Below are 12,186 nucleotides of genomic sequence, written 5' to 3'. Positions count from 1 at the left end.
AAATGGTTAGTTCAATAGTTTCTGTCTGGGGACTTTGATTCTAAAGATACTCTACTTGCATTTAATACTGCACAGTTAAGCTCTCCAGCATTTACTGTGGCTATTAGTCTGCAGTAAAATACTTCACAATCTAGAAAATCTGACACTAACTCTCTAATGAGCAGTAAAAAAATATTGGTAGTTTAATATTAAGAAATTTGGTAGTTTAATAGTTAACTGGAGTGCTATCCAAAACATCATTTTGTCTAGACTCTTGTTCAAGGGCACTACTGAATTTTTATGAGTGTGTCAAAATAGAAGAGAGACTACATGGACAAATGGAAAGTCTGGAAACTTAGAATCTGCAGATGACAACAAACTCATAAACAAATCACCTGGAGATATGCAGTACAGGACTGAGAGTCTTTCAAAATCTGCCAAACTCATATTTATATTATTAATAAATCACTGATATAATTTGGATTCTACTCAAGGTAGAATTCCAACTGATTGGAAAGGAGAAGCAAAAATTACTACATTGACCTTGAAAGAGCTGATGGACAGAATTATACCTATTACATCTGAAGATAAAAGACAGATAGATTTATTCTCTCTCTATGCGGACACTGTCAGTAGAGATATAGTGACCCTTACCACAATATTTTGGTAGTAAAAGAACCAAAATGAATCCACTAGCATATTAAACATATTAAACAGGCCAGTTTATTAAACATATACATATGGAAATTTACTGAAGCCTGCAAATTCCAGTCATTTGAAGACTAGTCTAGGTCTGAAGTAATACACAGAAGAAAAATTTTCTTCTGCATATCTTCACAATTCCTATTATATTGGCCAAGAAACAAATATTGATTTTGAGCTTTTCTTTGTCAGGAGACAATATTTTCAAATTAAATTTTACAGCCATCAAATGTTCTCCTTGCTATTTCTTCACTTTTACTATTGGCAGTCAATTCATACAGACTCATACAGTATCTGTTTTACCTGCATAATGTAGTTACATTCCAGGAGCTCCATTTTGGGGTTAAGGTTTAGTTTCATATATGTATATGCTGGTTCAAAGATTCTGTTATACAAACTTTGCAAAATTTCAGCTTCTAGAGCACTGCGTTTTTTCAGCCAAGCCTGAAAAACAAATCCACAATAATGTTCTGTATAAAATGTATAGCAAGGTATAGTAAGTGTTGGAGTCCAGAACATCCCCTTGGATGACCTGGGACCTGGGAAAGGGAATTTGAGCCCTGGACAGGGGGGTGTGGAGCCGGTCCAGGGGGGTTGGAAACCTTGGCACAGAGCCCAGGACAACACTGAGTTTGATCTTAGCCCATGGGAGAAACTTCCGACAGAAGGAGAGGAATTGCAAATCACCAGGAAGTGAAAATAGTAGTTTAGCACAGTAGAAGATGCAAAATTCAGTAGTTTTAGGATTTTTAGAATAGAGGTAAATGGGAGACAAAATGGTGGAATTTGAGTGGTACCTCGTGTTCCTCTCCTTCTTCCTTGTCCTCCATCTTCTGGGGTGGTGATGATACAAGGTAGTTAGAGTGGGTTGGGTCAAAGCAGAAGTGACCCTCTTAGTGTAAACACTAGGCATTGGTACAAAATAGTAAATAACCTACACGTATATATCTGTATAAATGTAAGGTGACGTCCCATCGGGGGGCAGTCGCCTCGTGTCTCAGCCGCTGTCCGGACCTCGGCTGGGAGCGGAGAAAAACTCTGAGATATCAAATAATAAACATCACAAGAAATCAGAAAACAAGGCCTTGAAGACTCCACTTCTTTGTACCAACGCGACTCAGGGCTTCTAGAGGGTCAAGGACTTTAAACAACCTAAATTTCGGGTGAGAAAACCAACCTGAGAAATAAGGAGCAGCCAGCAATAATTATCTTACCTGCAATATTGGTCTCCAGCTGAGGACAGAAGAACTGATGAAGACCATACCCATTCGAGAAACTGTTGCTGGAGAGGCATTCTCGATGTTGTGGACCTCAAATAACAGTTTACATGATGGAGACATAGGAATTCGATCTCCATTTGCAAGAGTGAGGGTCTTGTTATCATCCAAAACTGAATTTAAATTCTCAATCCAGATTGCATCTACAGGACCATCTAAAACCAGAAACACATTTTCACCTGGAAAAAAAATCAAAAGAGAGATAGTTCAGATCACATTGCTGAAAAAAACCAAGAAAATAAGTGTACAAAAGATGATTTGGAACCTAAACTCATATAAAAATTGATTTTATTTATTATAATTTCTGCCATCTATATAGATGGTCATTATTAAATAAATTGCATTTTTGAAATAATTGGTAGCAAATGAGAGAGCAAATATACTTTTAAAGTGTTGAATATTTGTTACCTTGGCTGGCTACCAGATATAAACTGTGCTACTCTCCCTCTGCCCTCCCTCAAGAGGACAGAGAGAGAGAATACAGTGAAAATGTTTGTGGGTTGATATAATGACTGGGTGATCACTTGACAGCTAGCATGGGCAAAACAGACTCAATTTGGAAAACATTTTACTGCAAATTAATGTAGATATGGATGATGAGAAGCAAAGACAAACACCTAGAACAACTTCACCCCACTCTATTTTCTTTCTCCAGATTCAACCTCTTTCTTCACAACTTAATCAAACTCTTCCTCCTTCCTCTTCCTGTCCCAACCCTACTCCAGCAGCACAGGGGGGTTGGGGAATTCAGTATTTTGTTGCTAAAATAAGGGTTCTTTGAGTAACTAAACAAGAGACATTGAATATTCACAGGTCCCTCCATGGTTAATGAAACCTATGCTCATTCCTCTATTCTTAAAATCAGGTTATTGTTCTTATACTTGGAAATATAAACATAGATGTAAATACTTCAGTTTTGGCAATTAAATTTTAGAATTCTGGCTTCATTTGGAGTATAGAAATTTTCAATTAGAGTAAATATATGCATTTCCAATGTAAGAAATCCAACTGTCTTTTAAAATGAACATCCTTCTAGAAAGGCTCCCTAGAAGAATTCCCTTTCTGTGATATATTTATTTTTTCAGATACAAATGAAACACTGTGAAAAGGAATTTCAGTATGCCAATCCTAAAGTATTGAAATACAAATATGTGCAATCAATTTATGTAAAACCATGAAAATAGCATTATTATAAAGATAGTGTGATTAGAGCATGTTAATCAAATTTATGATTTATCAGCTTCCAAGTAATACATCTACACTGTAGAACTGAAGTAGCAAGAAAATGATAATTTTTTTAATGTAGATATACTACTGAAATCATAAATCTTTAAACTAGTGTCCTTTCTTAAGAGGTGTAATCTCATCTCATATGTTCTCTATAGTTTTCCGCAAGAGGAACATTTGTGAACTCAATACACTTTTTTCAATATATCATTCAAGATACATTTCTATAGTACCAAATGAAAAAAGTATTAACATACCCTTTTTGGTTTTCAGTGTTTTCCTCCACAGAGTAGAAAAGATTCCATCTGTCCAGTCATTAGTTGCAGCATCTAGTTTTCCAAACATTTGAGGAGCAGTAATAGCTTTGGGGTTCATGCGCATTTCCTTATGAGGTTGGCCACACTCTGTGAGTGCTTTCATTAATATAGTTATGACCATTGTTTTTCCAGATCCACTAGGTCCCAGTGTCATCAACCCATGACGCACTAGATTAGTTTCATACAACTATTAACAAAATCAAAATAAAATGTTTCCACTTAAAAATCAAAGTAAAAATAAATACATGCTTTAGAAAGAATTTTTGCTTGCACTTAGTAGTGATTAAGATGTATTAGACATACAAGTTACATGCTCAGGATTGAATTTAGCATGCATTTGCTGAATTATAGTGTTTTGTGGAAGAGTACATATTTTCAGTTCCTAATATTTTTAGCACTAAGCAAGTTTACTATAATGGTTCACAGAACTAAACTTTTTTAAGCAGGTGAAAATCGTTTTACGAGATTTGAAAAAGAGTTTTCTGTATTATTCAAAAGGACAAATTATCAGTAGCAAAACATTAAAGCCATAGAAGTATGATTAATTACTATAGTGCTGAAATTCCTGAGTATATGAAACAAACATAGGACTGCACTTTCTCCAGAACTGCGTATGAGTTAAGTTTCAGGGGAGTTCTCTACTGAATTTTCTATTTGTCTTTTAATATTAGCATTAGGTTTGCTGTGGAGCTGTCAGTCTGCCAATACAAGTATGAATGAACTGAATGGCACCAAACAGTGGTAGTCCTCCTAGGTGCCAAAATCTTGTAAGATGAAGCATATACAGTTCTTCCTCTGAAAGCTGAATAAAGGGTTGATCAGGCCAGGATGAAGATCTACAGGCACCACAGTGCAAGCCCCTTCCATTGGTCTTCCTTAGTAAGGTGCACACACAACCTCCAGTTTTTCCCATATTCAACGTGCAGGTTCTTGGGTAAGACAGTGCTCTAGCCACTAACACATTGTTCTGACTCCTGATTGTGAACAATGTTTAAGGAAAAAATTTCTACCTGAACAAGCTTAAGATTCCATGGTGGATGGTTAACCAATCCTGCCTCTTCAACCTGATGAGCTACTGCAGCCTGAAGCTCATCATAAGTACTGCTGTCCAGCTGAATCCCCGGGAAGAGATCATTGATAAGACTGAGAAACAGAGGCTCATCTTCATCTATCTGAAACAAAAAATGTTATTAAATGTTTAAAGGATGGTTATCCAAAGAACATTTCCAATTCAAAATTAGTCTCTGTTATAAAAGAAAAAGCAGTGACAACATACTTTCTAGATACAGATGCTTACAGACAGCTAACAGGAAAAAACAGCATTTTGAAAATGTCGTCAAGAAGCCATGCAAAAGAGAAATTCAGAATTGAAAGAATTTTCTCACTGAGTAGACAGTGGAGTCTATTTATAAAATTGATTTGTAAACCATTTGCAGCATGTATTGGAAAGAAGGTCCTATCTGGAAAGAAATCTTTAAAAGTCTGATTTAGCAGATACTCATGATTCAGTTTACTTATGGTGCAGTGGTCAGTCTGTGCACAAGTCAGGACACTGAAAGTCACATGCAGAGGTAAGCCACTATTAATCTATTTGAACCTTTGCATAATGAACACTCTTTACAAGTCTAATGAACTCTATGCTGTTTAATGATAACATGAAAGTTAGCATGTTTCAATTTTTAAAGAAAATAATGTTTAAGATTTTTTTCTGATCTTAAACAAAACCCATGATATATCTATTAGGCTTGCCTCTACATAGTGCTGAAGTATTAAATTAGATTCTTACCAGCTTAGAAAGATTCATATCTCTTAACCCTCTCATGACAATACTTAATTCGCTTTCATTTGGCCTGGATCTCTTTTGAGCCCCAAGAGTCCTCAGTACTGAAAGGATATTCCTCAGACCAAAGTCATAATGGACCTAGAGAGTGGAAAAAGGCTTATGTATCAGTAGCAAGTTCTCTAGCTTTATTTCATCAATATATCAAGCTCTACTTGCATACTTGTATAGTACAATAGTCCTGCCGGGAAAAGGTAGCTAAAATAGGAATTGTTGCTGTTGTTTAGGAATTGTTCTGTTCAAATAAATCAAGGATAATAAAGCTGTTTTCAGAATGATGTGTCTGTGCTATAAGGTTTTTCTTTCCTAATTTGAATTTAATTGATTACACCATTTATCATGCCATATAGAAAAAAATGTATGGCTCTGAATACCAGGGTTCTAAAAAAATGATAGTTCCATTCTAGACCACGTCTTTTCAACTAAGGTATCTTAAAGCACAGACTTTAGATCAAGGCAGTTCTACAGAGATATGAACAACTTAAATCAAACTAGACCTTTCTCCTGTGGCTTCTAGTTCCCAATTTCCAACTACTTGTCCTAGCCCTAGATAATTCTTACAGAAAAATTACATGACTGGGATAATTTTTGTCTGGCTGAGATGTTTAGGCAGAGAACCTCATGCACTTGCAGCTAACTAAAAGCATCATTTTTAACAAAAAAAAAAGGTGCACATACAACTACATATTCATGAATTAATGTAGCAATTTATTCAGAAATTTTATAGAGGTATTTGTTTAGATTACATTTAAAGTACTTCAATATTTTGTAAAGGCACAGAAGTGATGTTTCAGAAGCAATGTGCATAAGCCAAAAATTAGGAGATTTTCCTATGTAAATACAAAGACAAAAGGAATACTTAACATTACCTGCTTAGTCAGCTGCTCCTCACAAAGTTTATAAAGAACAAAGAATTTCTTAGCCAAGATCACATTCTCAATAAATCCGTAACTTGCAAGTTTAACCCTTATAATTATCTGAAAAACAAATATTAGTAAAAAAATCCATTAGTTTCTCCTGAAGACAGGTCAGCAAATTAAAATACATTTTTTTCCTTTCAGTTCAGTCAGGAATTATACCTGTCTATCTGGAACCATCATTGCAACACTTCTAAACTGAACCTTGAGATTTTCTGGTAGTTCTTGACGTCCAGCATATCCGGGATTCTAAATAAGAAAACACAATGCGTCATTATTATTTGCAATAGTTAAAATAGACTCCTTTTTATTGATCAATAGAAATAAATACATGTATAAATATTTAGAGCAGTTCGGATTTAGAAGTCTTGCCTATAAATTATTTTAATTTTAATCTCCCATAAAATAATCTTGGATTGCTATCTGCCTTGGCACTAGGAAACATACACTAAAAATTTCCTGCCCATGAGATTACAGGAAATAGTGCTATGGAGCCTCAAGAATGCTATGGCAAAAAGACAGCATATTCTGAAAGTTAATATTCTGAGAGGTCAAAGAATTTTTACATAACCATGTAGGTACCCATTAGTCAAGACCTGGGTGCCTGAAAAATATCTTTCTTATATGTCCTTTTTTAAGTGAATGTTCTTTTTCTCTGCCCTCCCTACAGTAACTTTCTCATTAATACTGTTAAAGTATTAATACTATTAAGCTACTAGTATGTTAATATTATTAAAACATTTGTTAATTGTTAATGCATTATTATTAGCATTATTAAAGATATGGTAGTACAGCGTATTAATGTTTCGGTCCTCTCAGTGAGCACAGAAGATTCTGCAAGTTTGGTCAAACTCTTAGTCTGCATGGTGAATAGCAAGACAGCAATGAAGGGACATAATTATGAACACTTTCAATAATATTAAAGTCAAAATGAAGGCATGCCATTCATGAACAATCATTTTATTTATGTATTGTGCACTTCAATCTAATTCTATAGTGACATTATTTGATTATTGAAACCAGTTCTTTTCACCTTGTCACTTAATCTCTATGTAGTATAATTTGTCACTTTTTTAAGTTATTACTACACTTACCATAGTTAGGAAAATTCCAAACTCTGGATTTAAATCTACACAGTCTCCATCAGAAAATATGAACTGCTTTTTTTTTTCTTTTCTTGCTGTTAAAATAATATAGATTTGTTGTGCTGCTACTGACAAGACAGGTAACTCAATTCGATTGAATTCATCAAAACATCCCCAAGATCCAGACTGTGCAAGACCTAAAACAGGGAAAGAAAAAAATATTATCCCTTGTCCTTAATGCATATTTGAATAGCTGAACTAAATTACTTTTCCTGCAAGTAATTAAATCATATTAGTTTTATTTATTGCCCTATGGTCAAGACCTATCTTCCTCCAATCCACGTGACTGTTTCCGTATCTGTCTGAATTAATATTAGTTGATTTATACACCATGCTTAAAAGTGAATCAAAGTGTGAAGAAATATTTTGATAATTTTGGGCATTTGGTAAATATTTTTATAGATCATTCTGTGAATGCAGCCTTTTATTGTAGAGCACCATTCAATTATTGCAAAAAGCTGTACTGTTAGTCTAAAAAATTAAAAATAAGTGACTTAGAGCTACAAAACATTAGTCCTAAATGTCACCAAAAAATTGACACTGTTTTTATTTTACCATTTGAAGTCCCCACTAAACAAGTTTCTCATGTAATAGTACAGGACATTAACAACATTCAAAGTGTGGATATGTCTATGAAAGAAAGAGAGAAACCCACAGAAAGAAAAATAAAATAAAAGAGAAATCTAGAAGTACTATATTAATAACAATAATATTTTTCGGATAGGATTATTTTCATAGTTATCTAATTTCTGTTTGGAAAGCTAACATATATGCAATAGCACCTAAAATAATTGGTTTTCATTTCACAATGTTTTATAAGAAAGCCTCTAAGAGCATTTTATCTCAAATGATATTGAAGTATCAGCAAGCCATGTTTTTCTTTCATGTGTACTGAAAGCTTGCTATTTAATTGTGAATAATTTATGCAAGTCATTCAGGGTTTATTCGTGTTGCGCCGTTAAGGCTAAATCACTTTAAAGACGTTCTGCCATGAATTTTGTCACTCAAAGATTTTCTAAAATTTTAATGACTTTCAAATGGGCAAAATGTTTATAAACCCACAGCTTTCGCCACTTTCATGCCTCTTGCCTCCCAATACATACAATACCATTACTCTGAATAATGAGCTGTCAGAAATCTCGCCAAGTTCAAGTCCCTTACTTAGACCAGAATAAGTATGACTAACCATCCAGCAGTACAAGCTCCGTGTTGACTGGGTTGCAAAGCAGATTTGCAGAAAACTATCTGCTGTTCCATTTAACAACTAACTAGGCATGAATCAGAACTATGCCCCTGTAGCAAAGGAAGGCAGCTGCAGACTGGGAAAGAGCACGGCCTGCAGGGTGAGGCATATCACTGTCCACCTCTACTCTGCACTTGTGAGACAGCAGCTGGAGTACCATGCTCACTTGGGGATTTCCCAGTAGGGGAGAGACATTGATACATTTGCATGAGTGCACCAAGTGGCTGCTGTCATGGTCAGTGGCTGGAGGGAGGACATGACACAGTGACAGAAACTGAGAGAACAGCATGTGTTGGGCCTGAAGAGAAAGCAAAGGGAAAAGTCTGTTGCTGTTGACAACCAGATAATAGGAGGCACTGAGAAATTGAAGTCAGGCTCGTTTCAGAGGTGCAGAGGAAGAAGAGAAGACAATGGACACGTTTCAATGTGGAAGATTCTGAGCCAGGTGAAGTATAAAAAATGTGATAATGAGAATGATCAAAATATTGAGCAGAGGTGTTGCAGAACATCCATCCCTGGAGACAGTCAAAATCCAACATGAATATGGTACTGAGTGAGCACCCTGCTCTACCTGCACCTGCTAAATGACCTGTGGAAGTCTCTTCTAACCTACAGAAAGAAATCTTACCTTTGAAAATCCTGCCCAAACCTCTGAAGTCCATTTGATCAGAGCAGTTAAAGACTACCACGTATTTTCCCAGAGCCTTTCCCATGTCTTTCGTTGTTTCTGTTTTACCAGTTCCAGCTGGTCCTGCTGGAGCTCCTCCCATGTTCATTCCCAATGCTTGTGCTAAAGTTATATAGCACCTACAAATATTAATTAAAGTTAATCTATTAAATTATATTAAAGATATAAGTGCATACATAAAAAATACAGATCAAGTTATGCAATAGATTCTACCGCCCCTGTGTTGAAATGCTACTTCTTCATAAAGCAGTTCCCTGGATTTCAGTGCAAGAAGTTCAGAGGTAAAAGTAGCAAAATATAGCATTTAAATGTTACTTATAAAAAACCCAAACCAACAAATCAAACAAATTACAAAAGAAACAAACCCTGGTGTTGACAAGCTAAAAAATCAATGTACATCCCATGAAGGTATTTCTCATTAACTTTTCTGGCAGCGATAAAGAGCACATGCTGCTGTTGAATTCTATATCACATGTTCTGCAGCATCCTAACCTTTATACATTTAATTATGTTACCTTTAACTAAATTCTCACGTGTGAAAGAATAAGAATATATGGATGGCCCCTTTCCCCATTAAGGATAAGAAACAGTTACAATTTTAGGGAAAAAAGAATCCTAAGCTTTACCCCTTTTTTCTAAAGTCTTAAAAGGTCTAGATTACAGTTTTACTTGTATATAAGCCTTAGTTACAATTTTCATTCATGGCAACGTATGGAAGCGTAATGCTAAAGGAATTAAGCAATGGGGTATCTTCACTGTCAAATCAACAGAGTTTGGACACATTCTAGCTGAAGTATTTCTGGTTTTGATCCATAATTGAACAGCATTTTATAACTAACTGATTCCTCAATTTAGTTTGAATCACTGTAATTTATTATACCCAACTTGCACTGCAGGAACTTTCTTGCTTTCTATACAATACAAAACTCTGAAGAGACAAGAAGGCTTTATCTCTGCTGTTCTACTTCAATCAATTCTGGGGTAGAGTTTAACTGAGCAATAATTAATTAAAGTTTAACTGAGTAATAATTAATTAACTGAGTAAAAATACTCAGTTGCTAGGGCAATACAGTTCTCTGCAGAAATCTACTGATCTATCCATATTGTCACAATAGCAGGTTGACCACTTCTGGAGAAATAAAGGTATTTAAAAACTCATAGAAGCCCATGAGTTTACACCACATAGATATCAAAGTCAATCACTGTAGGTTGGAAGTTGCTTTTATTTCTTGCGGGGATCTTTTTGCAAGTAAAGTATCTCTTGATCTTCTATTTTCTCATTTGGTTAAAAGTGACATCTCAAGAAAGAATCAAATGGACAAAGAATTAGGACAAGGGAGGAAGCCAAGAAATTCCCAAGAGGAAGAAAGAAATACAGTTTTTTGCTAAGCCACATTTGAAACAAAATGACCATTTATTTGCCTGGCTATAGGAAAGTGAGTGCATATAGCTTTTCCTCAGACTTTAAAGATTCTGTGGCTTCTTTTAGAGAATCTCTTATTACAAAATTTGAAATATTTGACTGAATCTTCTCTTCAGTACACTGTTAAACTATATGCTACTATACAACCTTAAAACAATGAATTTCTGTTATTAAATTCTCTTTTTAAGACTGGGCAGTGATAAAGGAATGAGTAAGTGTACAGATTAGTGAGACTATGTTTTACCTTTTCTAAAAGAGTATAATAACCAAATGTATGAGAATGTTTTCATGAATGATATAGCCCACACAGGACTCAACTCAGATTGTATCTCTTTAAAGATAAATGTTAAATAAACACTATAGATATTAAAAGTACGCCTTATCTATAATTGCTTTTCTAACCTGTCTGTAAGAGGTGTTATAACCAGACGATCAGTGCAACCCAGAAATTCATTTTGGTAAATAAAATCAACATCTGTAATTGCCACGATGACATGATCATAATCCTCTTTATAGTAGAATCTAGACTGCTTTAACCACTCAAAATCAGTTGGTGATTTGATGTTCATTTTTACCTTAAAAGAAAGTAAATGTGTTATAACCGAGCATCTACACTTATTGCCTTTATCAACCGTGATAAAATGCTTATTTGTATGTGAATAATGAGTGATTACTCAGATTAAAATTCCTGTGTACTTAAATACAATAAGTATGACATAACATGTTCAGACGTATGCTAAACTGATATTAAAAAACATCCTGATCGCTTAATCCAGTCATCCCAACATCTCTGTTATCAAATAAATCTTAAACTGCTTTGGTAGGGCAATCGACTTTCCAAGAGAAATGCAAATAGCACACCACTAAATCCACCAAACACATTGCAACAAAGGGCGTGATGAGGAAAGGATGAGACAGGCAGAGAAGCAAACACTGTATAATCTAAAAAGTCTCTGGAAATACGTCAGGGACAATGTTGAAGGATGCCATTCCTCAAAGAATAAAGGAATGGTAACAATTTAGCACAAACTCAAAAGTTCAACTGTAGGATTGCAACTATCTGCTGATTTTAGTAGGTTTTTTGTTTGTGTTCCATGTGGTCTCCTTAGGAGCATGCAGCCATGTGCCAAATGAAATTCTGTTAAGTCATGAGGAAATGATGTTTCAATTACAACACCCTCAGCAGCCTCAGCTTCTTAAGTTACGCAAGTAAGAGTAGTACAACTGTTTTTCAAAGGAAGGAAATAGTTTGTTTTGTCTATCAAAAAATACTCTATAGGAAGACATGAAAAATTTAAATATTCTAAGAAAAGTATAAACATTTGCCAAAAAAAAAAAATTAGGTGACAGAACTGATTAATGTTATTCTAGTTTAAGCAAAATTGTATTTTTTTTACAGTGGTGAGATTATGGACATCTTTCTCTCAC

The 12,186-nt window shown here is 34.9% G+C and overlaps 1 protein-coding gene across 1 annotated transcript in view; it reads right to left on the bottom strand.

Moving 5' to 3' along the window:
- The window catches only part of DNAH8 (dynein axonemal heavy chain 8), a gene marked incomplete at both ends in the record, with an annotated part of 112,505 nt that overhangs the window by 56,362 nt on the left and 43,957 nt on the right, over nucleotides 1-12,186 (bottom strand). Inside the window, 10 exons of the mRNA XM_083857620.1 lie at nucleotides 985-1,125; nucleotides 1,896-2,137; nucleotides 3,443-3,689; nucleotides 4,513-4,674; nucleotides 5,289-5,423; nucleotides 6,212-6,319; nucleotides 6,422-6,508; nucleotides 7,354-7,541; nucleotides 9,276-9,454; nucleotides 11,161-11,333. Of these exons, the coding sequence (XP_083713746.1) occupies nucleotides 985-1,125; nucleotides 1,896-2,137; nucleotides 3,443-3,689; nucleotides 4,513-4,674; nucleotides 5,289-5,423; nucleotides 6,212-6,319; nucleotides 6,422-6,508; nucleotides 7,354-7,541; nucleotides 9,276-9,454; nucleotides 11,161-11,333 (1,662 nt within the window). The remainder of the gene's footprint in view (nucleotides 1-984; nucleotides 1,126-1,895; nucleotides 2,138-3,442; nucleotides 3,690-4,512; nucleotides 4,675-5,288; nucleotides 5,424-6,211; nucleotides 6,320-6,421; nucleotides 6,509-7,353; nucleotides 7,542-9,275; nucleotides 9,455-11,160; nucleotides 11,334-12,186) is intronic.

The sequence above is a fragment of the Zosterops lateralis genome, assembly GCF_965231275.1.
Source record: "Zosterops lateralis genome assembly, chromosome: 3".
Taxonomy (NCBI): Eukaryota; Metazoa; Chordata; class Aves; order Passeriformes; family Zosteropidae; genus Zosterops; species Zosterops lateralis.
This window is presented reverse-complemented; position numbering and strand designations above follow the sequence as displayed.